This window comes from Jaculus jaculus, chromosome 1 (genome assembly GCF_020740685.1).
Source record: "Jaculus jaculus isolate mJacJac1 chromosome 1, mJacJac1.mat.Y.cur, whole genome shotgun sequence".
NCBI lineage: Eukaryota > Metazoa > Chordata > Mammalia > Rodentia > Dipodidae > Jaculus > Jaculus jaculus.
Window position 1 is genome coordinate 152784733 of NC_059102.1, and position 25978 is coordinate 152810710.

General features: G+C 50.9%; 3 protein-coding genes across 8 annotated transcripts in view; 1 reads left to right on the top strand and 2 right to left on the bottom strand.

The window, feature by feature from the left end:
* Positions 1–1488: 1488 nt before the first annotated feature.
* Positions 1489–4828, bottom strand: Bet1l (Bet1 golgi vesicular membrane trafficking protein like). Its single transcript, XM_004654152.2, has 4 exons — positions 4399–4828; positions 3124–3215; positions 2847–2903; positions 1489–2736 (listed from the first exon to the last, which is right to left on the bottom strand). The coding sequence occupies exons 1-4, from the start codon at positions 4415–4417 to the stop codon at positions 2569–2571; spliced, it is 336 nt and encodes a 111-aa protein (XP_004654209.2). The 5' UTR covers positions 4418–4828; the 3' UTR covers positions 1489–2568.
* Positions 4829–5139: 311 nt separating this feature from the next.
* Ric8a (RIC8 guanine nucleotide exchange factor A) lies at positions 5140–11546 on the top strand. Its single transcript, XM_004654154.2, has 10 exons — positions 5140–5774; positions 6005–6052; positions 6153–6743; positions 7165–7256; positions 7722–7872; positions 9330–9425; positions 9528–9672; positions 9751–9895; positions 10309–10428; positions 10751–11546. The coding sequence occupies exons 1-10, from the start codon at positions 5691–5693 to the stop codon at positions 10869–10871; spliced, it is 1593 nt and encodes a 530-aa protein (XP_004654211.1). The 5' UTR covers positions 5140–5690; the 3' UTR covers positions 10872–11546.
* Positions 11547–12388: 842 nt separating this feature from the next.
* Sirt3 (sirtuin 3) overlaps positions 12389–25978 on the bottom strand; it is a 28251-nt gene continuing 14661 nt past the window's right edge. For 5 of the 6 annotated variants that reach the window (XM_045152250.1, XM_045152246.1, XM_045152253.1 and 2 more), the window contains 3 exons: positions 19249–19410; positions 15182–15391; positions 12389–12732 (listed from right to left, as the gene is read on the bottom strand). In XM_045152250.1, the coding sequence (XP_045008185.1) occupies positions 12613–12732; positions 15182–15391; positions 19249–19410 (492 nt within the window). In that variant the 3' untranslated portion in view covers positions 12389–12612. Of the gene's footprint in view, positions 12737–15181; positions 15392–19248; positions 19411–25978 lie in introns of all 6 variants that reach the window. The other variant, XM_004654155.3, reaches the window with a different exon arrangement.

Here is a 25978-nt window from a genome sequence, read left to right on the forward strand (position 1 = left end):
GGAAAAAGGTGGACTCCAGTGCTCAAGGCCAACCACAGACCGGGGTAGGCTCAAAAGAACTACAAATACCTGTGAGGCAAGGACAGGGTGCACCGATGACAGGACTTTATTGCTGAGGCCTTGAACTGCGGGAAAGCCTGGCAGCTCATGCTCAGCTCCTTATGGCTTGCTGGTGTGAGGTACCAAGGTGGAGCCCCACTCATCCGTGGGTCAGGTGCCAGGTGCCCACTACTGAGCTAGAGGATAGGGTTAGGCTCTCAGGAAGCTGGTCTGGGCTGCGGGGTTGTCCTCCCCCTCCAGGGGACTCATGAAACACAAGTAAAATGGAAAAGAGCTACAACCTAGACCTCCAAGTGGCTGGGCTACAAACAGCTGTGGCGATGTGAAGGGAGCTCCGAGAGAATGAAGCTGGGGAGAGGAGTTGCTCGGAGAGATGGCAAGGGGACTGCTCTCAAAGTCACCCCAAATACAGGAATCTGTGGCTATTTTGCACTGGTAAGAAAAGCAGAAGATGGAAGTGGTAAGTATCCTAAGAAACCACGTGTTGTGGACAGGCCTATAATTCCAGCACTCAAGAGGCTGAGGTAGGAGAAGTGTCATCTGGAGATGAACTTAGGTTACTTAGTGAACTCCAGAGCAGCCTTTTTAACAAGACTGTATCAAGAAAACAAAACAGCCGGGTGTGGTGGCGCACGCCTTTAATCCCAGCACTCGGGAGGCAGAGGTAAGAGGATCACTGAGAGTTTGAGGCCACCCTGAGATGATATAGCAAATTCCAGGTCAGCCTGGGCTAGAGTGAGACCCTACCTTGGAAAAACAAAAAAGCAGGAGTCTAGTTTGGGTATTGTGGCCCAACAACATTCCCAAGAGGACATCAGCAGTACACGGCACAGGAAGGCGGGGCCGAAGCACTGACACGCCTGCAGCAGAGACCAGACAGACGTGCTGCCGGTAGCTATTACCATACTTGGTGAAAGGAAGAGAGCTAAGCCAAAGCCCTGGTGCCTAGGACACTGAGAAGCAAGGGTAAAAGGCCTCTAAAGGATGCCTAAGGATGGGGTGCAATCTGGAGGGCCCAACTGAGGAGGTAACAGGAAAGTGGCAAAACCAGAGTGAAGCAGTATGAAGTGGGCCGAGTTGAAGGGCGTGGAAATAAAAGAGAAGGCGGGCCCTCCTTCGAAGGCTGAGGAGCTCAGCTAGACACAATGGGCCAAGAAATGGGAAAGGAAGCCTGTGGTGACTGTGCAGAGAAAGGCAGCTTGAGAGAGGAGGGGCGGGTGATAGTAGCAGCAAGATCTTGCCACAGACCTGAAGAGGCCCTGCTATGCCACAGTCTGGGTCAACTTTGAGCTCACAGATGATTCCAGATAGATAGGTCTCATGGTATGGCCACATGGGCAGACAGTGAGTCAACAGTCGTAGGGGGAGGGAGGGAACAACTAGGACAGAGAGCTGGGTGAGGTCAGAGAAGGGCATACACCTGCATGGTTCATTTGTTAATATTTTATGTGAAAAGTGCTGGACCCTCATAAGCTTCTGGCCATCAGCCCTATGGTTCAGTCTGCAAACATGGGACTGGCCAAGGAGGCTGTGAGGATTGGGGAGAGCAGTCCACAGAGGCAGGCAACAAGGTAGCTCAGAGCTCCCTCACAGTGAAGGGAGTCTGTATCTATGGAACAGGGCAGAATGTGGTGTAGGGGCAAAGGTTCCCACTACAAATGTAACGGCCAGTCTCACAGGTGGCACACAGTCCTACAAGGACCTCAGCAGGGAAGACCACTTCAACGTTGTCAGACTCTGGAAAGTCAGGCTGTACAGTTTCTGGGTCTGCTGTCCTGGGAATGGATACGTCTTTGGCACTGGGGAGATCCTGAATCCTGAGGACACGTGTCTCTGCTCCTGGATACATGGTCTTGTAATCCAGAAGGATTCTGGCCCAGTGACTCCAGCCTGGGCTGCAGTCCACTCCTTCATCCATAGCCTTGCTGTTCCCTGAAGCCTGCTTCATCCAGAGTGGAGGGTGCAGGCTCTGCAATGAAGGCTCTTGGGATCTACGTGAGACCCGCAGCCTCACGCCATAGTTACTGCCACATCTAGTCCGTGGACCCTCAGTTGGAGGAGAAGGCTCACATGGAGTTCACAGTCATAGCCCCTTCCAATGTTAGCTCCCAGCTCTTCATAGAATAGACATGTTCTCACCCAGACATAAGAGAGAAGGGCCTTAAGATACTGGTGAATGAGGGCTGGAAAGGAGCCACTGGCCACAGTGTACGCATGTCGTACTCCCCAATGCTCTGCTCAGAGTTGGCTCATTCTGACATCATGTGGCCCTGGCTCTGCCAGTGTCTCTAGCACCAGGGAGTGGAGCGGGGGCTGTGGCCTAGTGTCCCTTTCCATGCATGGGACAAGCCAACATGTTATTGGATTAGAGGCAACTACAGCCCTCCTGATACAGGAAGAAGATACCTGACCCATGGTGGCAGTTTTTCAAAGGAGTATTTTGTAGGTAAGTCCTTAGCCCAGGATACCAGGTGGGGAAGAGTCTGGCTGCTCTTGGCTTCCACTGGCTCACGTCCTTGTTCTTGACAAGAGGTAGGAGAGGATGAAGAAGAGCACAATCAGGCCTACAGCCATACCACACAGAAGCTTCCGGTTGTCTCGCCCAGACCGTGCCATGGTAGAAAAGCGTTTCACGCTCCCCGTGAGCAGGCCGGTCACGCTCATGAAATCTGAGTCCTGGGGGAAGAATCCAAACCCAACAGGGTCACACAGAGACGTGGCACCCAACCCACACCAGCCCTGGAGGGCAGAGCTGACTGTAACCTGCGTACACTGCAGACCCTTACCATGCCATCCAGGTACCGGTTCTGGTCTTCTGTGTCCCTGTCGATGTCCAGGGCCAGCTGGTCAGGATACAGAGGGCGAGGTCAGGCAGAGGCTGGTAAACAACACAGTACCTACACTCTCCCCAAGACTAGCTGGACTTCACCAACAATGCTGCCAGGCACAGTGCTGCCGGCAAAGGCCACTCAAGTAGGCACAAGCATGGACAGGACAAGGCAGATTCAAAGCGTCAAGGTACCAGGTGGAAGTGAAAAAGGAGGGAAAAGGGCCATTACTGACCGATTTAAGCCTCGTAACCTTGGAGGCCAGGCTGTCGGCCATCCGCTTGTTCTCTCGGTCTAGAATCTCCTCCACTGCACCAGGGCTCTGAGCTGCGAGAGAGAGAAAGAGAGAGAGAGTGAGGAGTAACATCTGCCCTGTGATATCTGGCCTAGGAAGACAGCTAAAGAGAAAAGGCCACATGTCTGCTGAGCTGGTCCCACCCTGAGTTCCAGCTGGTGGACCATGTCCTTGTGAGACTATGCAGCATAGTTATGTGAACACATGTCTTGTGTGCACACATGACAGGGATGGGCAGAAAACCCCAGCCCGCTCAGTGCAGTCCAGCCCCTCAGACACTGTGCGGGAACTTGGACCAAGGAGCCCAACGATGGCAGGAAGATGCAGTATTTGCCTCTGAAAATCACTATTCACAGGTGTGTGAGCCATTTTCAAAGGAAAGCAGTGAAATTCTGGTGGCGGCACATAAAGCTGGGAAGCAGCTGGGCGTGATGGTGCACGCCTTTGATTTCAGTGCTTGGGAGGCAGAGCTAGGGAGGAGTGCCATGACTTCAAGGCCACCCTGAGACTATATGGTGAATTCCCGGTCAGCCCGGGGTACAGTGATACTCTACCTCGAAAACCAAAATAAAAATAAAATAAAATAAAAGGAAGAACACCCAGGAAGGTGGCAGAAAGGCGCAGAAAAAAGTGACAAGAAACCAAGCAGTATATCAGAAAAAAAACAAAAACAAAAAAACCAACCAACCAACCCTTTAACACAGGGAAAATGACAAAACTTCTCTGCACCCCCAATAGGGGCCTTTGGAAGTGACCTGAACACGAAGTCAAAAGAAAACTGCCTATGATGGGCTGGGCATTAGGTGGGTGACAATCATCTTCCCCCGGAGTGCAGTTTGCATCGATTCAATAATGCAAACGAAGCACCCGTCTATGGTGAGAGACGACAATCTTAGCAAAGACTGGTCCACACAAACACTATCGGAACGGCTGCCAGTGTCCTGTCCACCACCGCATGGTCATCGGTCCCTCTGACACAACAGTCCAGGTACCAGCAGCCCACCTGCCACATAGAACAGGAACAGCCGAAGCGCACAGCCCCTCATGAGGATGGATACCCCTTGTCTGGAGCCTCGGCTCCCCCCAGCTGCTGGCGGGCCTCGTTCCGGGCTCCAGTTCACCGAGCGCGCAAAGCCCCGGTCACCCCCGCCGGCGTCCCAGCCGTCGCCATCCTCCCCCGCTCGGGTCCGTCCCGGATCGTGCCGGTCAACTCACCGCGATTCCAGTCCGCCATCGCGCCCGGCGATGCCCGGTCCCGCGCGCAGCCGCCGGTCGCCGCCGCGGCGGACGTGGCACAGGCACCCGGGAACGGGCTTCCGGTACGCTCTCGCCCTACTCTTCCGCCTCAGGCCCGCCAACTTCCGGCAGCAGCGGAAGAAGAAATGACGTAGTCCTGCCGCCGGTAAACAAACGAGGGGGCCGGCCCGCCAGCTCCCGGGGTCCGGGATGGGTCGGTCACCTAGGTCCGCGGGGCGGGTGCCGAGGAAGTTGCGTAGCGCGGGGAACGAGCCGCCGCGGAGGATGGGCACCGTGCCCGCTGCGTGGGGACTGGCACAGAGTAGATGCTTGCTGGCGCAGCGGGCGACGGGTCACCAGATGGAGCGTTGCCCATGTGCCTACATGGACAGGCACTTTCACCGTCCGCTTGGCAGCCACGCGGCGGGTCTGGGCACCGCCCGCGCACACCTGGCTTCCCCTTGCCCTGCGCTCGCGCCTTTCACCGCCCACCGCGGCCGGGCCGCCCTCGTTGCCTCTGCCCGACGGGCTTCCCCAGGTTTTTCCACTTCTCAGAAGATCTGCGAAGATCCTCTGCAGTCCACCGGGCATCTTCTTTTATTTTCCTTGCTTGTTTGCATGCTTCTAGTCCAGGCTGACCTGGAATTCACTATGGTGGCTTCGAACTCACGGTGATCCTCCTGCCTCTGCGTGCTGGGATCAGAGGCGCGCGCCATGGTTTTATTTTCCTTTTGAGTCAGTTTCATGTAGCCTCCAACTCATGAAGTAGAGGAGAAGTTTGAATTTTTGATCCTACCACCTCCAACCCCCGCAAGTGCTGGGATTCTAGGCGTGCACGTCCTTTTTGTGCGGTGCTGGGGTTGGAACCCAAGGCTCCGGGCATGCCAGGCAGGCACGCTACCACTGAGCCTCATCCTCATCCTCCTTTCTCCCATCTTTTTTTTAAAGACGACAACAGTTGCTTTGAGAGCCCCGGGTCGTCTTACTGGTTTTTCTCAGTCTCCGCCTGGCACGTGAACGCCACCCCCTCGCACCCCCAGAGTCGGGAGGCAGGAAGTACCAAGCAGACCGGTGCTGACCTCCCCAATCGGCCCTGGTCACCACCAAGCCCGGCTCCGCACGGAGAAGCCCCGCCCTGAGCTCGTGCGGGTCCCGGCATCCCTCACGCGCCGACTCTGGACTTCCGGGCCGGGGCGGAACCGGCGGCCAGGGCCGCTCCCGTTTTTGCATCTTCCCTGGCTGCAGCCTCGCATCGCCGCATCCCGGGGACCATGGAGCCCCGGGCAGTGGCGGATGCCGTGGAGAGAGGAGAGGAAGACGCCAGGACGGAAGCTCTGCTGTCGTTCAACCGGGAGGTGAGCGGCAGCCCGCGCGGAGGAACGCCCATGGAGGGAAGGGGGCGCGGCGGCGGATTTGCAGGCAGGCCCGGAGCTCCCGAGGAGTCGGGGTGTGGGAGGAGAGGGTGTGTGTGTGCGGGGGGGGGGGGGGGGGACTCGCCGTCCGGTCTTAGCCGGTGGCTGCTGCCTGGGTGGAGGCTGCACAGGTCCTTCTGCGTGTGGCCGTGACCCACTGGGTCTCCCTACAGCACTCGCAGAGCTTCACCTTTGATGACGCCCAGCAGGAAGACAGGAAGGTAGGTGTCGGCCTGTGGGGGGCGGGGGGGGGGATCACAGGGTAGGGACCGGCTGTCCCTCTAGGGCGCTTGGTGGAGCCACTCTTTTCCCTTCTCACAGAGACTCGCAAAATTGCTGGTCTCGGTCCTGGAGCAGGGATTGCCCCCACTGCACCGTGTCACCTGGCTGCAGACCATCCGCATCCTGTCCCGAGACCACCGCTGCCTAGACCCATTTGCCAGTCGTCAGAGCCTCCATGCACTAGCCTGTTACGCTGGCATCTACCCCTCGGAGGGGCCCATCCCAGAGACCCCAGACATGGATGTCGTCCTCGAGTCCCTCAAGTGCCTTTGCAACCTCGTGCTCAGCAGTCCCACGGCACAGATGCTGGCAGCAGAAGCCCGCCTGGTGGTGAAGCTGGCGGAGCGCGTGGAGCTGTACCGCCAAAGGAGTTTCCCCCACGATGTCCAGTTCTTCGACCTGAGGCTCCTCTTCCTGCTGACAGCCCTCCGCACTGACGTTCGCCAGCAGCTGTTTCAGGAACTGCACGGGGTGCGCCTACTGACTGATGCGCTGGAGCTGACACTGGGCGTGGCTCCCAACGAGAGCCCCCCTGAAATCCTTCCTCCCCAAGAGACAGAGCGGGCCATGGAGGTTCTCAAAGTACTCTTTAACATCACCTTTGACTCCATCAAGAGGGAGGTGGATGAGGTAAGTTCTATTCCGAAGTCACCTGTGGGACTCAGGACATTTTGTGATCCTGCCTCCCATCCTACTTTCAGCTTCCTGGATGTCAGAGGTGGTGGGCACCCCAGGAAACATCTACTCCAAAGGAACCTCTAGGAAGGTTTCTGAGGGGTGGGGTTCAACAAGACTGTGGTGCGATGGGGAGGTCCTCCACCATAAGGCTATGAACGTGGGACTTCATCCGGGCATTTTATGCTTATCTAGAAATGCGCCTACAACTGTACATGGGGACCTTTTTAGAAAACACTAGTGGTGGTCTGCAGCCTAGCACTGTCCCACGTGTACAGTGGACACAGCCCAGTAGTCAGTGCCATGCAACAGGAAACACAGCAATAGGGACATATAGGATACCTTCTCATGGGAGCTCCTTTGTGTCTTTGGTCAGGAAGATGCTGCACTTTACCGATACCTGGGGACCCTTCTGCGGCACTGTGTGATGATTCCTTCTGCCGGAGACCGCACAGAGGAGTTCCATGGGTGAGGGCCGAGCTTACTGTGTTGGGGGGGGCAAACCTAGCCCTAGCTGTGGACCAGAAGCACTTGGGAGCCCAGGCTCCACCCTAGGGTTTGATTTTATTAGGGGTACCAGACACCAGTGTGCTTCCAGAGAGCCTCAGGAGTTTAGGGTGTGGCCAGGACAAGAGCCAAGGATTAGAAGCCGAGACAGTGGTGGCTGTGGTATTAAGAGGGCAATGTGGTTCCTTGTCTGTTGTTAGCCACCAGTTTTGAGATTGCTTGTTTCTTCATCCCAGAAAAAAAAAAAAAATGGAGCAAGTGGCCTTTGTAGAGTCTGCCTCATACCAGAGTGAGACTACCCTCAGATCAATCCCTGTAGCACCTGTTGCTTCAAGACCGTCGACAGTGGCTCATGTCTTGTGTGCCCCAGGAGGGGACCAGGGCTTGCACGTGTGTCCTGTCAAGCTGATCTCCATCTGTTTCCAGCCACACAGTGAATCTCCTGGGGAACTTGCCCCTCAAGTGTTTGGATGTCCTTCTCACCCTGGAGCTGCATGAAGGTTCCTTGGAGTTTATGGGCATTAACATGGATGTGATCAGCGTCCTCCTTGCTTTCTTGGAGAAGCGTCTGCATCAGGTAGGTGGGTGACCTGCATTGTGGATGTCCCAGGAGCTCTGGCCCTAACTTTTCCTGCACAGCCGTGGCCACTGCTTATGTACCTTTCACACTGGCAAGTGGCAGTTGTCTTGATGCTGTTACTTGGGGGGAGGGAGGTTCTGTGGTCCAACTAGGTGGTTGCCAGACTGCAAGACCCCGCCTCCCTCAGAGCGTGTGGATGCACTGTATGTGTGAGCCTCATTGCGTGCTTCTCAAGTTCTAGCAAGGTTCTTGTTGCCTTGTATGTTTCTGCAGTACTGTCCTGAGTGGTTCTCAGAAACCCCTTGTCCCTGCTTGTGGCCCTCGGGTTCCCGGTGTCCTTGTGCATGGGCAACTCTGGGTGATAGACATCAGCTGTCCCTCAGCCTCACAGGGGGCTTCTAATCACCGGTTTCCTGACTCCTGTGGCTACACTGGAATATCCAAAGGATTGGAACTCTGGTCTGCCCTGGAGCTCACAGACATTAAGTAGACGGAAGAACCACAGATTGAGGTCCATTAGATCTCTGAGGAACTGTGTGGTTAGGCCAAGGGTGCTCACAGTATCTGTGAGCTGGACGAGGAAGCAGCAGCTGGTGCTGAGTACGCGACCTGTGGCTGGCTGTCGCTTTTGTTAGGGCCTCTCATGTCGGGCTCTAGAGAGAGAGCAGGAGGATGAGCAGGGATAGGTACACTGCTAGCTGTCCACTGGCACCTAGGTGGATTTTGTTGTTGTGTTTGCTTTTCGAGGTAGGGTTTTGCTTTAACCCAGATTGACCTGGAATTCACTATGTAGTCCCAGGGTGGTCTCAAACTCACGCACAATTCTCCTACCTCTGCCTCCCGACTGCTGGGACTAAAGGTGTGCTCCACCACACCCAGTGGATTTTACAGTTTCCTGAGGGCATTATGTGTGCCTGAGATGTGCTGACAGGTTCAAATATGTAGTGCTTTGTTCATAGCTCTTGTTTAGAGTTGAGGAAGTTAGACTTAAAGCAGTGAGTTACTTACCACAAGTCACAAGCTTTCAGATCGATTCTGTTTCCATCATCCTCCCCCCATTTTTTTAAACCGGTTCTTTTTTTTTTTTTTTTTTTTTGGTTTTTCGAGGGAGAGTCTCATTCTAGTCCAGACTGACCTGGAATTCACTCTGTATTCTCAGGGTGGCCCTGAACTCACAGTGATCCTCCTACCTCGCCTGTGCCACCATGCCCGGCTTAAACTCGTTCTTTTGTAGCCTGGGCTACCCTCAAACTCACCCTATTACCAACAAGACCTTGAACTTCTGCCTCCCTCTCCAAAGTGCTGGGACTATAGGCATGCATCATCATGCCCAGTTTAGTGTTTCCATCCCAGCTCTGGCCAATGATTAACTCACCGCAGCACAGCCTTTTTGTGAGTCTGTCGTCAGAACTACCCAGTGCTTATCCACAACTCAGTGACAGGCCCCTCTGCAGACCCACAGGCTGAAGGAGAGTGTGGCTCCCGTGCTGAGTGTCCTGACAGAATGTGCCCGCTTACATCGTCCTGCCAGGAAGTTCCTGAAGGCTCAGGTATCTGGCAGAGGAGCCAGTGTCCCTGGGGCACATGGGCTGGGATCTGGTTGTAGCCCCTGGCTGCCTCAGGCCTAGGCTTAGGGACAGCTGCCTCCCCAGGTGCTACCCCCATTGCGGGATGTGAAGACTCGACCTGAGGTGGGGGACCTGCTCCGGAACAAGCTGGTCCGCCTCATGACACACCTAGACACCGACGTGAAGAGGGTAGCTGCCGAGTTCCTCTTTGTGCTGTGCTCTGAGAGTGGTGAGTGGGGGGAGCCCAAACCCCAGAACTGCCCTGCCTCAGCCACCTTCACACATTGACCTCTGCCCTGGTCCTCAGTGCCCCGATTCATCAAGTACACAGGCTACGGGAATGCTGCTGGCCTCCTGGCTGCCAGGGGCCTCATGGCAGGGGGCCGGCCTGAGGGCCAGTACTCAGAGGATGAGGACACGGACACTGACGAGTACAAGGAAGCCAAGGCCAGGTGTGTGCCCCCATTATGCACCTTGGGGTCCTCTCATAGCTTCTTACCCCCTACCCCTTCCCCCATCTAGACCTTGTGGGTTGAGATGAGGAATGGGGCATCACCCAGAATCAGGCAAGAATCCCAAGCAATGTGTGTTCTAATGACAAAATCTGTTTTTAGTGTGCTCAGGCTTAAAAAGTGGGTGTCTGGGCAGCTGGCTGGCTGATATTTTAGGAAGGAACTCTCTCTTCTGCTAGTTGGCTACCCTCCAATCTACCCCCCCCCCACATACATGCATCTAAACCAGGAAAGTGGGGTTCTTGATAGGCCAGGCCTTGGTAGGAGGATGAAGACTCCATCTGCCCTACATAGCCCCACTTGGTTCCATAGCATCACTAACCAGTTCCCCATGCCCCTTCCCTGGGAAGCAGCATCAACCCTGTGACCGGAAGGGTGGAGGAGAAGCCACCCAACCCCATGGAGGGCATGACGGAGGAGCAGAAGGAGCACGAGGCCATGAAGCTGGTGAACATGTTTGACAAGCTCTCCAGGTAGGTGCTGTGAGGAGGGAAGGCCTGCCCCTGAGAAGTGGGAATGAGCCCCAAGTGGAGGGATCAGAGAGCTCAGGACTTGAGACTGTGCTGCTGATGTTTGAAATCACTTGTTCTAGAGGTAATCCTACAGAAGAGTTAGGGCAAGGTCGGGATTGTGTTCTAGTTACAGATAGTGAAAATAAGGCCAGGAATATAAAGGGCTACTTCAGCTCAGTCATTAGGTGATATAGGTGATAGTTAGGATCTGGGCCTGATTAAGAAATTAACTCACTAGCAGCCAGGGATGAACAGGACCCCTGTCTTTTTACTTTACCTGCAGGCACAAAGTCATCCAGCCCATGGGTATGAGTCCCCGAGGTCATCTCACCTCCCTGCAGGATGCAATGTGCGAGACCATGGAGGGGCAGCTTTCCTCAGACCCTGACTCAGAACCTGACTGAAGATAGCGCCCTCTGCTTCCCTTCAGAACTGGTGCTGCTCCCAGAGATGCCCTTGGGGTGCGGCCTGGAGAAGCTACACTTCTCTCCAGCTGGGGACCCTTTCTGTTTACTCCCCACTCTGTGATTTGCAGTTTTTTGTACCGTTTCTTGTCTTTAGGGCTGTGATGGTCTTGTCTTCTGTAAAGACTGGGAACCCGCCTTCAACTTTACAAATGGTTATTTTTCTGATGTGCAGAGGCTACTGCTAAGGGCAGGACTACTTTGGCACACAGATGAGCATGCATGTGTGAGGGCAGTGGCTGAGCAGGGCACACATGGTACAAGCATGTCTGGAGCTGGCATGGCAGCTCACAGTCCGTATGTGGGGCATATGCAGTGTTGCACAAGTGAAAGAATCTGCTGGAAGTGTACATCCAAAACGAACTGAGCACCTGAAGCATGTTCCTGTTTGTAGCCCACTGAGCACAGGGCAGGTGGCCCCTTCTGCATTCTCTATAGTCCTGGCTCCACCACCCACTGTATTATCTGCACACCCAAGCTTTCACTTGTGGTTACAACTGAATTGGTCACATTCAACTAGCTTAGTAATATGGGGAGGAAAATGCCCCTCATGAAATCATAAAGTGGAATCTCGAGATTTCTGAGAAACACCCCAGAATAAAGAGTTCGAGGCAAGATTGTGTGAATGTCTATAAAATAGATAAGCATTAGGTCGAAGTAGAAATTAATTATGTTTTAGATTTCAACACTTCCTGGATCAGCCATGTAGCTTCTTGAGGAGCAAGGACAAGAGTCCAGGTCTCTGAAATCTCAGTTCAACCTCTTTTCTTCAAATTTTTATTAACAACTTCCATGATTATTAAAAAAAAACCCATGGTAATACCCTCCCTCTCCCCACTTTCCCCTTTGAAACTCAAACTCTTAGTCAGCCTTGGGTGGACACAGCTCAGAAAATGGGGGCTTCTGTTTGGCAAATGGCTCAGACTGCACTGGGTAGGAGCCAAGGAGAAAGTGACCAGTTCTCAGGAGTCAAAGTAGGAAACCCAGTGTGGCTTTGTGTAAGCACTGGGGCAGGAGGAGTCTACCTTGGCCGGAAGCCAGCAGGGTTTCTGAGAGTAACGTCTGCCTTTGGTTTTTTGAGGTAGGGTCTCACTCTAGCCCAGGCTGACCTGGAGTTTACTATGTAGTTCTCAGGTTGACCTCAAACTCATAGCGGTCCTCCTACCTTTACCTCCCAAGTGATTGGATTAATGATGTGCACCACCATACCCAGCTTTGCCTTTGGTTTTAGCGCTATTGGAGAAGCCAGGTGGGTAGGGAGCAAGAGGTGACTTAGGAAGTGCTGGACAGATGAGATTCTGGATGGTCTTCAAGAACTATATGGAACAGGGGCCTGAGCCATCATCAGGGTGAGGCCAGGGACAGACAGGCTCAGTCCTGACTATTCTAAGAGGGGGATGCCCACACACTGAGAACTGTCAACACTTGCTGTCCCAAAGAAACAAACGAAAGCTGCCAACTTTTATACTAAAATTTATTTCATGCGAGAGATGGAGACATTTTCTAACTGAAACCCCTACTGCAGAATCCAACATGCTAGATGACTCTAGTGTCTCACCAGGGGCTGCCTTCCAGATAGCCTGTTTCAATCTATGAGGGCCACCACCAGAAAGGTGTTGATGAGCTCCAGCGAAGAGCTGGGTAGAGCAGACAGATCTGTATTGCCACAGGTCACGTGTTCTCATTTGGCCCAGAAGCTGTGTACAGGCATGGGGTTTTTCTGGAAGGGGATGTGCATCTCTCTCCTACGTGACTTTCTCACGTGTAAAGCAGCCACAGTCCTTCTATCTGTCCCGTCCATCTAGCTGGAACAGAGAAGGGGATAAGTCACCTTCACACCTGGGCAGGCTTGAAGTCAAGCAAAATGTGTCGTAGACTACAAGCTCCTGTCTGCAAATGGGCAAGTTAGGTTCCAGCAGGCCTAGCAGAACAGAGTGGCTGAAGAGGAAAAGGCTCCAAGTGACTTTAGAAGGATCACTGAGTTCGAGGCCTGCCTGAGACTACACGGTGAATTCCAGGTTAACCAGGGCTAGAGTGAGGGCCTACCTCGAAAAGCCAAAAACAACAATTTACTTGGGGGGCTGGAGAGATGGTACAGCAGTTAAGGCACTGGCCTGCACAGCCTAACAACAGGAGTTCACTTTCCCAGTTCCCACACAAAGCCAGATGCACAAAGTGGAGCGTGCATCAGGAGTCCGAATACAGTGGCTGGAGGCGCTGGTATGCCCATTCTGTCTTCTATCAGTGATTCAAAGAAATAAAAATATTTTTAAAAACTTTTTGAGCTGGGTACGGTGACACACACCTTTAATTCCAGCACTTGGGAGGCAAAGGTAGGATTGTCATGAGTTCGAGACCACCTGAGACTACATAGTGAATTCCATACCAGCCTGGGCTAAAGCGAGATCCTACCTCGAAAAAACAGGGTCTCTTGCTACTGCAAACACTCCAGATTTGTGTACCACTTCATGCATTTGGCTTTATGTGGGTACTGGGGAACTGAATGTAGGCCAGCAGGCTTTGCAAACAGGTGCCTTTAACCACTGAGCCATCTTCCTGGCCCCAAGTGACTTAAAAACATTTTATTTGCAAGCAGAGAGATAATGTGTGTGCCAGGGCCTCCAGCTGCTGCAAACAAACTTCCAGATGCATGTGTTACTTTGCATCTGGCTTTATGTAGGAACCAGGGAACTGAACCTGGCTTCTTAGGCTTTGTAGGCAAGTGCCTTAACTGCTGAGCCTTCTCTACAGGTCAGACTTTAAATAACTTATTTAATGTGCTGACACATCCTCAGATAACCCTTTTTTTTATAACTCTGAAATCATAGTGTATTTAATTCAAGTTTCTGTGAAACTAGGAAAAAGCCCAGGCAAACTCCCATAGAGGCTTTTAGTTACCTTTGAACAGAAACAAGGCTGGCTGCCTTGCAAGCCTACCTGGCTGACCTACCAGGAGCTGCCCTCCTCAGCCAGTGGGGGGTAGGCACATTTAACTGGCACATTTTGTTGGTTGGGTTCTCAGCTTCCAAAATAGTTACCCAGCAGGATGACCTGACCGATGATGGTCTTTATTCCTCTGTACAGTGAGGTAAGAAATGGTTCTAGCCTGCATCTTAGCTCTGAGAGCCAACTGGAAAAGTCTAAAAACAATAGTGGTAGAGGTGTGCAACATGGAGACAGTGGATGCTAGGTCTCATCCTTAGTAAGCCTTGCTTCTCTCTGGTCCACTCTTGGTAAGAAATCAGGCTGCAGAGCAGAGGCCGGGAGCTCTGCCAGTAAGATGAGTGCTTACTATGGCACAGGGACATGAGACAGGAGCAGGCAAGGCTGGGGATGAAGGAAAAGCGCTGGGATTTCCTAAGATTCTGTCTTGGGAAGAACAGAACCACCATTGTGATACAATCTGGAAAAATCTCCCTTTGGGCAGGGCTGCACCTTTCTGTAATCATGGAATTTTGATTTGAATGCTAACACTCCCCTACAGAAAATAAGCTTTGTAATCAAGGCTGCACCTGGCATGATTCTCAAGGGAAACTGTGTTGTGTGAATCACTAGCTTACAGGCTGTGAGAATCCTCTGGCTTACCCTCTCCAGCAGCCATAATAGACTCACAATAATGCCTAAGACCATCTCTGGTTAGCTTTGACCCACATGGGGTGCAGCTTCTGTCAGCTTCTCAATGCTCCCGCTCCTGAGTTATACAGGGACCTCACCTCAGGCCTCCGCGGGCCCTTCAGTGTAGGATGCCAACAGCAACCGCTTGTAGGAGCCCCACCATGAGCACCTCTATATGCCGACAACGAGGGCAGGTCAGCACCCAGAACAACACACAGCATTTAGTGTTCAGTTTGGGCAAACCAGCTGTGGTGGTTTGATTCAGGTGTCCCCCATAAACTTAGGTGTTCTGAATGCTGGGTTCCCAGCTGATGGAGATTTGGGAATTAACGCCTCCTGGAGGGAGTGTATTGTTGGGGGCAGGCTTATGGGTGTTACAGCCAGTTTCCCCATGCCAGTGCTTGGCACACTCTCCTGTTGCTATTGTCCACCTTATGTTGGCCAGGGACTGATATCAACCCTCTGTTCATGCCATCATTTCCCCTGCCATCATGGAGTAAACCCTTGAGTCTGTAAGTCAAAATAAATCCTTTTTCCCCAAAAGCTGCTCTTGGGTGATTTCTGCCAGTAAGGTGAACCTGACTGCAACACCAGTCTACTGTGGTGGGCCAGGCTTCCGATCTCAGGGTCCATACCTTCCCAGTTTCCCGCTGGATGAGCTCCTGCATCTCTTGTGTCCAGCCAAGAAGTTCCACCAGCTTTTCCACGCTGTGAACCACGTCTCCCAGCTGGGCTACATCCTGGCTGCGAGGATACCAAGCAAAGGGCCCGACCAAGTCCCGATTGATGAGCAGTCGGGGCACTGATTTTGGCACGGCCTCAGACAAGCTGGCAAAAGGCTCCACCTGAAAGATGACCCACATATGAGGAGCTGGGTGTCCATGTGGCACTAGGACATTACACACCTCAGCCGGGCCTGAGTCAGGATCCCATCACTTCATTTCTGAAGCCTTGTGCCGTCTGAATGACCTTGTTCCCCTTGGGCCTCCCTCTCTTCCTCTTACTGTCCCCCACCTACAAACCCAGGCTTCTCCCCACACTGTCCTTCCTCCAGTCTATGTGGTCTGCCTTTAGCATTGACCTTCCACCTGCCTGTCTATGGCAGGGCCTGAGCCTGCATGAACCTGACTTGCACATTCTTCTTGTGTGGCACAGAGGGACCTTCTTACTACCCTGGGCCTGGGTCGGGTCCCCATCAGTCTCCCTACAGGCAATGCTGCCATCAGATTTTTGCACCAAGAGTAACAACATAAGGGGCTGGAGAGATGGCCAAAGGACCCAGGTTCAATTCCCTAGGACCCATGTAAGCCAGATGTACAAGGGGCACATCTGGAGTTTGTTTGCAGTGGCTAGAGGTCCTGGCATGCCCATTCTCTCTTTGTCTGTCTCTCTTCTCTCTATCTCTCTCTGTTTGCAAATAAATAAATAAATAAATAATTTTTAAAAAGAGTAACGACATAAGGAAGCTGGAGGTTGTGGCGCTCGCCTTCGGTTCCAGCACCCTGGAGGCTGAGGGAGGAGGAACGCCATGAGTTCCAGGCTAGCCTGGAACTACAAAGTGAGTTATGTCAGCTTAGGCTAGAGTGAGACCCTGACTCAAAAATAAATATATAATAAGTGAGTAGCAATACAAAGAATGGGCAGATTAAGAGACAGATCCAAGCCTAGCTTTAATCTGAGGAAAATACCCAGTTCCTGCCTTTTACTGAAAACATTTCAAAGGGTCATAGGTTTAAATGTAAATGAAACAGTTCTTGAGTGGGTGTGGTGGCAAACGCCTGTCGTCCCAGCATGTGGGAGGTGGAGGCAGGAGGCAAGCGCAGAAGACGGGGGAAGGGACAGGTTTGACTATGGCACTGCCACATCAGTATCTACAAGACTGGAAGAGTTTAGATTCCATCGCCATGGACAAACTGTCATGGCATTTGCAGCATAGATTGGCAAACATACTAAGCTACTAATTTGCACCCCAGTGAGAGACATAAATATGAAATATGAAGAGAGCAAATCTGACCAATAAGCATCACAAGAGGAGCTCCGCTCTACAGAAGTGTAGGCTCACGTGCACTGCGGTGCTGGAGTTCTAGCCCAGGCTTTGCACATTGCTGGCAAGCGCTCTGCTACTGAGCCGTGGAGCCACACTCCCCAGCCCCCAGAGGGTTACTTCTAACTAATCAGATTGGCAGAAAGCTAAAATAGGCCATTTTGGTACTGGTGAAGAGATAAGAAAATGGACCCTTACACACTAAATATCAGAATTTATTCTTCAGAAATACTTGTGAGTGTGAAAATGCATACACAAGGATAGTCAATAGACAGACACACTTGCGACAAAAATTACATGCTACTTGTCTTAAAATGTTCATCAGTAAGAAATTTTGTTTCAGGGTCACAATCCCTTGTCTTACAACTCTCATGACTCAATATACTTCAAGGAGTCTGAATATTTCAGATTTTAGTAAAAGGGTCATCTGGTTTATATAGTGTGCCTTGTAAGACACAGTGGAGATCCATAGTCCAGCACAACTTTTCCCGCAAACATATGGGAAGTTGTTGATGCAAGACACCATGGAGTACTCGGGTCATACTGGTACTGTCTTGAGGCCAGCGTCCTGGCTGCAGCCTCACAGTCACACAAGGAGCCACCTGCAGGACAATAATAAGGCCATTCCAGATGCTCACACACCATGGAAGACAAATCATGGAACACACAGTGTTGTCTAGCTTTTGGTTGTACCAAAAAAAAAAAAAACACAAAAAACAAACCACTCTAAAGGACATAGCTAGCAGCTATTGACTCTGCCTCCGCTTTTCTATAATGTATGGATCTTTAAAAAAAAAATTATGTATTAGCTGGGTGTGGTGGCACACACACTCGGGAGGCAGATGTAGGAGGATCTCCGTGAGTTTGAGGCCACCCTGAGATTCCACAGTGAATTCCAGGTCCCCAGGGGGTAGAGTGAGACCCTACCTCAAGAAGAAAAATTACTTATTTAAATGCAAGGAGAGAAAGCGAGAGAGGAGAGAGTGAGACACACACACACAGAGAATGGGCATGCCAGGGCCTCTAGCTACTGCAAACAAACTCCAGATGCATGTGCCCTTTGTGCATCTGGCTTACATGGGTCATGGGGAATTGAACCAGGGGTCCTTTGGCTTCACAGGCAAATGCTTAACCAATAAGCCATCTCTCCAGCCCAATGTATAGATCTTGCATGTGGTATTTTTATCAACAGGAGTAAAAGGCTATTTTCACCTTACAAATAAAGATGGCTGGTGGCCTCAGATTCCACTTAGTGGTCTTTACTATGCTCAGCAGGGCAGGCCCAATACGCTGAGTACCATGCCCTAGGGAACCCAGGCCTTAACCCCTGGCTAGTCCTCCCGAGTCCATCCTCCTGCCCAGGCTCGTACCTGTGAGCCCTCTGGGCTCCTCTGCCTGCTTGCTCCGTGCTCAGCTCACTCTTCAGTGCCTCATGACTCCCCCTCCCACATCCACCTGCTGCCACTTCAAAATAAGTGTGAGGGGCTGAGCTCCTGGCATCCGCAAACCCTCCGCCTAGTCTTGTGGGAATTCAAGCCCTCCCACACCACAAGCCTGCTCAGCCCCCACACCCAGACCCCCACAGCCTACAGGCCCCCTGCTGGTTTCCCTGGCACCTGCGAGCACCAATCAAGGCCATCTGCCAGGGCCTCTTCTGACTCTCATCCCCAGTGCCCACTCATAGCATATCTATCTCCCAGGAGTCCTTTCTGGAGGAAACCAGAATATCAGCCTTCCCGGTGATCTTTCACCTCCACCACCCCGCCTTCACTGCTAGTGTGATGCCCCCTCCAGACCCTTAAACTGAAACCCTCCCCTCTTTAGTGTCACCTTCTGATGAGGACCACGCTAAACAGTAATGTCTGCAAAGCAGCCCCTTCCCTACCCATGCCTCACTGTCCACCTTGCTATTTTCCCTTTAGTAAGCATTGTCTCTAACAAACTGATGAGTCACAAATTCATCTCACTTGGACTGTTTGAAATACCACGACGTGCCTGATGAGAGACATGCTCAGCACACATGACCTGGGGCCTCTGTGTGGCTAGGCCCCTGCAACAGGGCTTTCTGACCTCTTTGGCCTCTACCTATACCCAGCTAGGCCCCACCCACAGCCTCACCCCCTTCTCTTTACACCTTTTAGAAACTTCTTGGCATTCTGACCTAGATGCAGGTCAGCTCTTTGGACAACACAAGTGGGCATCTCTCGGGTACCTCATGTGCAGACCCCAACTCTACTTCCTCCTCATCAACACCCCTCTCTCCACCACCGGCAGCCATGTCTCCTCCCAGCCTGGTCTATCCTCCATCCCAGCCTGGTACCTGTGAGCACTCCGCGCTCTTCTGCCTACTCACTCCACTCAGGTCCAGCCTGTGGCAGCCCACTGCTCTTCAGGACTGGCACTTGCTCTCCACCACAGGGTGCAGCTCCACCCCTGGGTCACTCCCTTCAGTCCTGATCTATCCAGGGAATCGGCCTCACTGGCTACCTCTTCCCCCATTTGCTATCTTCCCACCAAGCCGCCAGTGCCAAGCCCTGGATTGCTACCACCTCTGAGTCTACTCATCGGCAGTGGCGGCACCACCCATCGGTCCCCAGGCAGCAACCAACCCCTCTACGCCCACCACCCTCCGGCTCACCCGCATGCATGTTGACTAACCTCGAGGGAAGTCCCAAGAATGAGCAGCAGATCTGCCAGGGGGAAATCAACCACATGCAGGAAGAACCTCTGGGGCAGCTGCTCCCCAAAGAACACGATGTCAGGCTTCACGACACCAGTGCAGATGGGGCAGGAGGGCACCCTGCCCGCCATCACATCAGCCTGGGGAGTCAGACAGAGGGTGGGATCAAAGAAGGAGGTGCCTTTGAAAAGGAAGACACAATGGTTTCCCAAGGAAATTTTAGTCAAGTACAAAAGTGAACTGCGTAATAAGCCCTACGTGCCTGGATCAGCAATTACCAACATCTGCCACATGTTCTATATAACCCTCTGGGAGGACTGGAGTATTTAACATCAGGTCCTAGGACTGGAGAGATGCCTTAGTGGTCAAGGCACTTGCTGGAAAAGTCAAGGGACCCAGATTCAATGCCCCAGTATCCCAGTAAAGCCAGATGCACAAAGTGGCACATGCTCTGCAAACAAACTCCAGACGCATTCACCACCTTGTGCATCTGGCTTATGTGGGTACTGGGGAACAGAATCTGGGTCCTTAGGCTTCATAGGCAAGTGCCTTAACCACTATTCCATCTCTCTATTCCAGAATTTTTAAAAAAATTATTTATTTATTTGAGAGAGAGAAAGTAAGACAGGGAGAGAGAGAGTGAGAGAGAATGGGCGCGCTATGGCCTCTAGCCACTGCAAATAACTCCAGACACACCAGCTACCTTGTGCAGCTGGCTTACGTGGGTACTGGGGAATCAAACCTGGGTCCTTAGGCTTTTCAGGCAAGTGCCTTAACCGCTAAGCCATCTCTCTAGCCCCAGAAATTTTTTCAAAAGGAAAAAAGACAAGCTTGAAAATATTTTATGGATAGAAAAATGTACAAAATAGTATGATCAGTTTTAAAAAGAGCCAAATAGCTGGGGATAGTAGTGTACACCTTTTTTTTTTTTCAAGGTAGGGTCTCACTCTAGCCCAGGCGGACCTCAAATTCACTATGCAGTCTCAGGGTGGCCTCGAACTCACGGCGATCCTCCTACCTCTACCTCCTGAGTGCACACGATTAAAGACGTGTGCCACCACACCTGGCAATACACCTTTAATCCCAATACTTGGGAGGCAGAGGTAGGAAGATTGCTATGAGTCTGAGGCCAGCTTGGGACTACATAGTGAATTCTAGGTCCACCTGGGCTAGAGTGAGGCCCTACATTAAAAACAAACACCCGGGCGTGATGGTGCACACCTTTAATCCCAGCACTCGGGAGGCAGAGGTAGGATTGCTGTGAGTTCAAGGTCACCCTGAGACTACATAGTTAATTCCAGGTCAGCCTGGACCAGAGTGAGACCCTACCTTGAAAAACAAACAAACACAAAACACAAAAAATAAAAAAGATCCAAACAGAACTTCTAGAAGTAAAACGTAAACAAATTTAAAACACAATGTGGCTGGGGAGATGGTTCAGTGGTTAAAGACACTTGCATGCAAAGCCTGTGGGTCCAGGTTCAATTCTCCAACCATGGAAAGCCAGACAGACATTCATTTACAGCAGCAAGAGACCTTGTCACGCATGCACACGCACGCACAGGCACATAAAGACACAATGGAAAGGCTCCAACAGAACAGGACTCTGATGGGCTTTAAACAGATAAGAAATGACCCAGAATGCAGCACAAGGAGGAGCTACTACAGACAGGGAAGTGGCCACAACTGTGTGGGGTGGGGAGGAGAAGAAGGCTTGCTCATTGCCTTTGAGAACCACGAGGAGGATGGGAAGAAAAGGGAAGAGGTGAAGAACAACCAAAGAGAAGGGGTTGGAAAATACCCTGCCGAGATGAAGAACCCAGATCAGGAAGTCCTGCACATTTCGGACAGAATAAATAAAAGCACTCCATGCTGGAACACAGCACAGTGAAAGCAGAAACTGGAAAACATGTAGAAAACATGGATCGGCGAACAGATTCTAAAGTCTGTGGAACAACGTAAAAGACACAGCTGCCAACGTAACATGGAAAGAGGAGAGCTAAGTATTAGACCTAAGCCTTCCCAACTCCAGGACCCAAGTCACAGGAATCAGGTCAGGGAACGGAGCAGAGAGCTCACAGTGGACACAAGCACCTGCCATCAACTGCTCTTTAACAATGGAAGAGAGGCAACTCTGGGGAAAGGGCAGCTTCCAACAAACAGCGCAGGAACAGGCAGCTCCACATGACAGAACGAACCTACACAGATGCACATGCAGCATAAAACTAACTCAGAATGAATCAAGACCATATGTGTCCAGGAAAAATAAGCCTCTAGAAAATGACAGTGGAGGAGTTGCCATGATTTTAGTATTTTAATATTTTTATTTATTATTTGCAAGGAGAGAGAGTAAGGGAGTGTGTATGGGTGCCCCAGGGCCTCTTGACACTGCAAATAAACTCCAGCCACTTTGGCCACTTGGGCCACTTTGTTCACCTGGCTTTACATGGGTACTGGGGAATCAAACCAGGGTCATCAGGCTTTGCAAGCAAGCACATTTAACAACTAAGCCATCTTCCTGGCCTGGCAATTACTTTTTCTTTTTCAAAGATTTTATTTTTATTTATTCATTAGAGATAGAGAGAGGGAGAGAGAGAGAGAAAGAGAGGGAGAATGGGCACACCAGGGACTGTAGCCACTGCAAGCAAACTCCAGACGCATGTGCCACCTTGTGCATCTGGCTTATGTGGGACCTGGAGAATCAAACCTGGGTCCTTAGGAAAGCACCTTAATCGCTAAGCCATCTCTCCATCCCCCAGCAATTATTTTTTAAATACATCAAAACAAAGCCATGAATAAAGGGATGTTGCAACATTTAAATTAAAAGCATATGATCTGAGAAAGACTGCAGAGAGTATGAGAGGAAAAGCCACATATTTGGAAAAAAAATTATTTGTAAGAGCCAGGTGTGGTGGAGACAACTTTAATCCTAGCACTTAGGAGGCAAAGGTAGGAGGATCACTGTGTGTTCGAGGCCAGCCTGAGACTACAGAATGAATTCCATGTCAGCCTGGGCTACAATGAGATCCTATATTAAAAAGTATATTTGCAAAAGACATAGTTGATACAGATCTATTAACTAAGCTATATAAAGAACTCTTAAAGCTCAACAATAAGTTGGGCATGGTGGCGCACACCTTTAATCCCAGCACTTGGGAGGCAGAGGTATGAAGATCACCATGAGTTCAAGGCCACCTTGAGACTACATAGTGAATTCCACGTCAGCCTGGGCTAGAGCGAGACCCTACCTTGACGAAACCTAAATAAATAAATAAGTAGGAGGAGAGCAAGTGAGGAAGATACCCAGTATCAACCTGTGGCCTCCACACGCATGTGTGCCTACATACAGACAAGCACGCACACATACATATACTACACACAAAAAATAATTTAAAAAATAAACTAGGGGGAGGCAGAGGTAGGAGGATTGCCACGAAACCAAGTCCACCCTGATACTACACAGCGAATTTTAGGTCAGCCTAGGCTAGAGTGGAACCCTACCTCGAAAAACCAAAAAATAAAAATTATAAAATAAAATAAGGGCTGGAGAGATGGCTCAGCAGTTAACGGCACTTGCTTGCAAAACCAAATAGCTTGGAGTTAATTCCCTAATACCCATGTAAAGCCAGATGCACAAAGTGGTGCATACATCTGCAGTTTGTTTATAGTGGCATAAGGCCCTGGCACCTGTTCTCTCTCTCTGCAAATAAACAAATAAAACTTTAAAATAAAAGAATGAAATGGTAAAACACCCAGCTACTTCCACAAAGAACATAAAATGAGGAATCAGCAGCATGATGTTCACCAGAGAAGCACAAGCTGAAGCAATGTGCCACCCGTGCACATGGCTGAGAGTCTGATCACGGGTGACAGCAGCAGCCACTGAGGGTGTGGAGTGCACGCTGGTAGGGTGCAGCATGGGTTGGACACTCTAGAAGACCATCTGGTAGTTTTTCTTCTCCTTCTGCTTGGTGGTGCCATGTACTGAGCCCAGGGCCTCACACATGCTAAGCACACACTTAAGGCATTTGGGGAATGCCCTCTAAGAAAGAGTGGACAGATAACCCAGTTCCTTCCTCTTGTTCCCCACCCACTACACACTGGTCATGAGCTGAACAGTTTTGTGCCATATAAACTTATAAATTCTCCCATCATTGTATGCTATAGGTCCAAGACAACCGGACCAGCAGACCATAGACCAGAGCCTCTGAAAGTGGGAGCTAAGATAACCCTTTCTCTTTCTAAGTTGATTATCTCAGGTGTTTACTGCAGTAACAGAAAGCTGACAGATCTATTCTAGAACTCCTATTTCCTGACTTCAAAACTTGCTCCAAGCTATAATAGCCAGAGCAGTGTGGTACCTGCATAAAGATCCACATAGCTGGGCTGGAGAGATGGCTTAGTGGTTAGGGTACTTGCCTGCAAAGCCAGGACCTGGGCTCAATTCCCCAGTACCCATGTAAACCAGATGCACAAGGGGGGCGCAGGCATCTGGAGTTTGTTTGCAGTGGCTGAAGGCCCTAGTGTGCCCATTCTCGGATGACTATCTCCTCCACCACCCCTCCCTCCTTGCAAGTAAATAAATAAAACCAAAAAAGTTATTAAAAAAAGATTCACATAGCTCAGAAACAAATCCTCATACCTCACTAATTTTTTCAAAACAAATATTTTATGTATTTATTTGCATGAAGAGAGAGACACACACAAAGAGATAAGAGAGAGAAAATGCAAATGGGCATACCAGGGCCTCTTATCATTGCAAAAAATCTCTAGATGCATGTGTCACTTTGTGCATTTGGCTTTATGTGGGTATTGAGGAACTGAACCTGGGTCTTCAGGCTTTGTAAGCAAGTGCCTTAACTGCTGAGTCATCTCTCCAGCTCTCAATGACTTTAAAGTTAGTCCTGTAATAAGACTCTTTTATTTTTTCATTTTTTTATTTATTTGAGAGTGACGGGGGGGGGCGGGAGGGAGAGGGAGAGAGAGAAAGAGAAAGAGACAGAGACAGAGACAGAGACAGAGAGAGAATGGGTGTGCCAGGGCTTCCAGCCACTGCAAATGAACTCCAGACACATGCGCCCCCTTGTGCATCTGGCTAATGTGGGTCTTGGGGAATCGAGCCTTGAACTGGGGTCCTTTGGCTTCACAGGCAAGCGCTTAACTGCTAAGACACCTCTTCAGCCCTCTCAATGACTTTATATATATATATATATTCCCTCCCCCTGAGGTAGGGTTTCACTCTAGCTCAGGCTGACCTGGAATCCACTACATAATCTCAAGGTGGCCTCAAACCCATGGTGGTCCTCCTACCTCTGCCTCCTAAATGCTGGGATTAAAGGTGAGCGCCACCACGCCCAGCTGATATATATTTTTTTATTCAATAGAAAAATAAATAGTTTTATTAATTTATAGTGCTGAAAGAACTGGATATCCATATAGAAAAGAATGAAATTTGCCAAGGAGGAAAGTCACAGTTGAGCAGCACTGGTTGTTGGTTCTTAAATGCAGGGATGTCCTTGTGAAGCCAGGTGTCAGTCTATGGCGGAATGACACTCTGAGGCTGCTTGCACTTATGGCCACATGCTGACCTTGTGGTCTGTGCCAGGCTATTGGAATGAACTCACTGGCCTCTGGGACAGTGTGCAACCTTCCTTACAGACAGTTGAACTTTGTACACCGGTCATGATGCTGGACAGAGGGAACAAGCCGCCAGCCTCCTCGGAAAATACCCCACATCAGATGGCACGTTTTCAACTACTGACCTGTGTGTCTCTGGGACCACAATGTTAAGAAGCCCCAAATGAATGGAATACTTCTTTGTTCTAGATGACATTGATTTTACCTCAGCCAACAAATTGGACCTTCACATCATATACAGAAATTAATCAGAAATGGATCAAAATCCTAAATGCAGCCAGGTGTGGTGGTGAATGACTTTAATCCCAGCACTCAGGAGGCAGAGGTAGGAGGACCATCATGAGTTTGAGGCCAGTCTGGGACTACAGAGTGAGTTCCAGCTCAACCTGGGCTAGAATGAGACCCTATCTTAAAAAATCCTAAATGCAAGAGCTAAAATGCTAACATTCTTCTTCTTTTTTCTTTTTCCTTCTCCTCCTTCCTCCTTCTCCTTCCTCCTTCTCCTTCTTCTTCTTCTTATTTTAGGAAGAAACCACAGGGAAAAGCTCAGCACTGGACTTGGTAGTGACTTCCTGACTAAGAGGGACGCCAAAGCGCAAGCCACCGGAGGACAGGTACACTGGCAGCATTCACACCTATGCACTCAGCCTGGTGGACAGCAGCAACAGGGTGACGGCAACTAAAGTGGGAAAAAGTAGGCAAGAACGTAAACCCTGCAGCCACTGTGGAAAAGTTTGAAAAATCCTCAGAAAATTGAAAAGCTTGATCCTCAGTACTCACGTAGAGTGCTTGGAATGTTGGCATGTGCCTGTAATCCCAGTTCTGGGGAAGCAGTCACAGGTGGATGCCTGGGGCTCACTGGCCAGCCAATGACAGACTCTGTCTCAAAGGAGGTGGGCAACATTCCTGAGGATAGCACCCAAAGTTGTCCTCCAGCCTGCACAGGTACACACGCACATTGCACCTACACCACACTCATATATGTACAGGGCTGGAGAGATGGCTTAGTGGTTAAGGCATTTGCCTGCAAAGCCAAAAGACCCAAGTCCTATTCCTCAGTACCCAAGTAAA

What these genes read in the sequence shown, in the direction of transcription:
- Bet1l (XM_004654152.2), bottom strand. An exon ending in AGGTTACGAGGCTTAAATCG is followed by an intron (nt 2,904 to 3,123) that starts GTCAGTAATGGC and finishes TATCCTGACCAG; the next exon opens with CTGGCCCTGGACATCGACAG. An exon ending in ACCGGTACCTGGATGGCATG is followed by an intron (nt 2,737 to 2,846) that starts GTAAGGGTCTGC and finishes TTCTTCCCCCAG; the next exon opens with GACTCAGATTTCATGAGCGT.
- Ric8a (XM_004654154.2), top strand. Translation starts at nt 5,691, where the DNA reads ATGGAGCCCCGGGCAGTGGCGGATGCCGTGGAGAGAGGAGAGGAAGAC. An exon ending in TGGAGAAGCGTCTGCATCAG is followed by an intron (nt 7,873 to 9,329) that starts GTAGGTGGGTGA and finishes GCCCCTCTGCAG; the next exon opens with ACCCACAGGCTGAAGGAGAG. An exon ending in TGTGCTGTGCTCTGAGAGTG is followed by an intron (nt 9,673 to 9,750) that starts GTGAGTGGGGGG and finishes CCTGGTCCTCAG; the next exon opens with TGCCCCGATTCATCAAGTAC.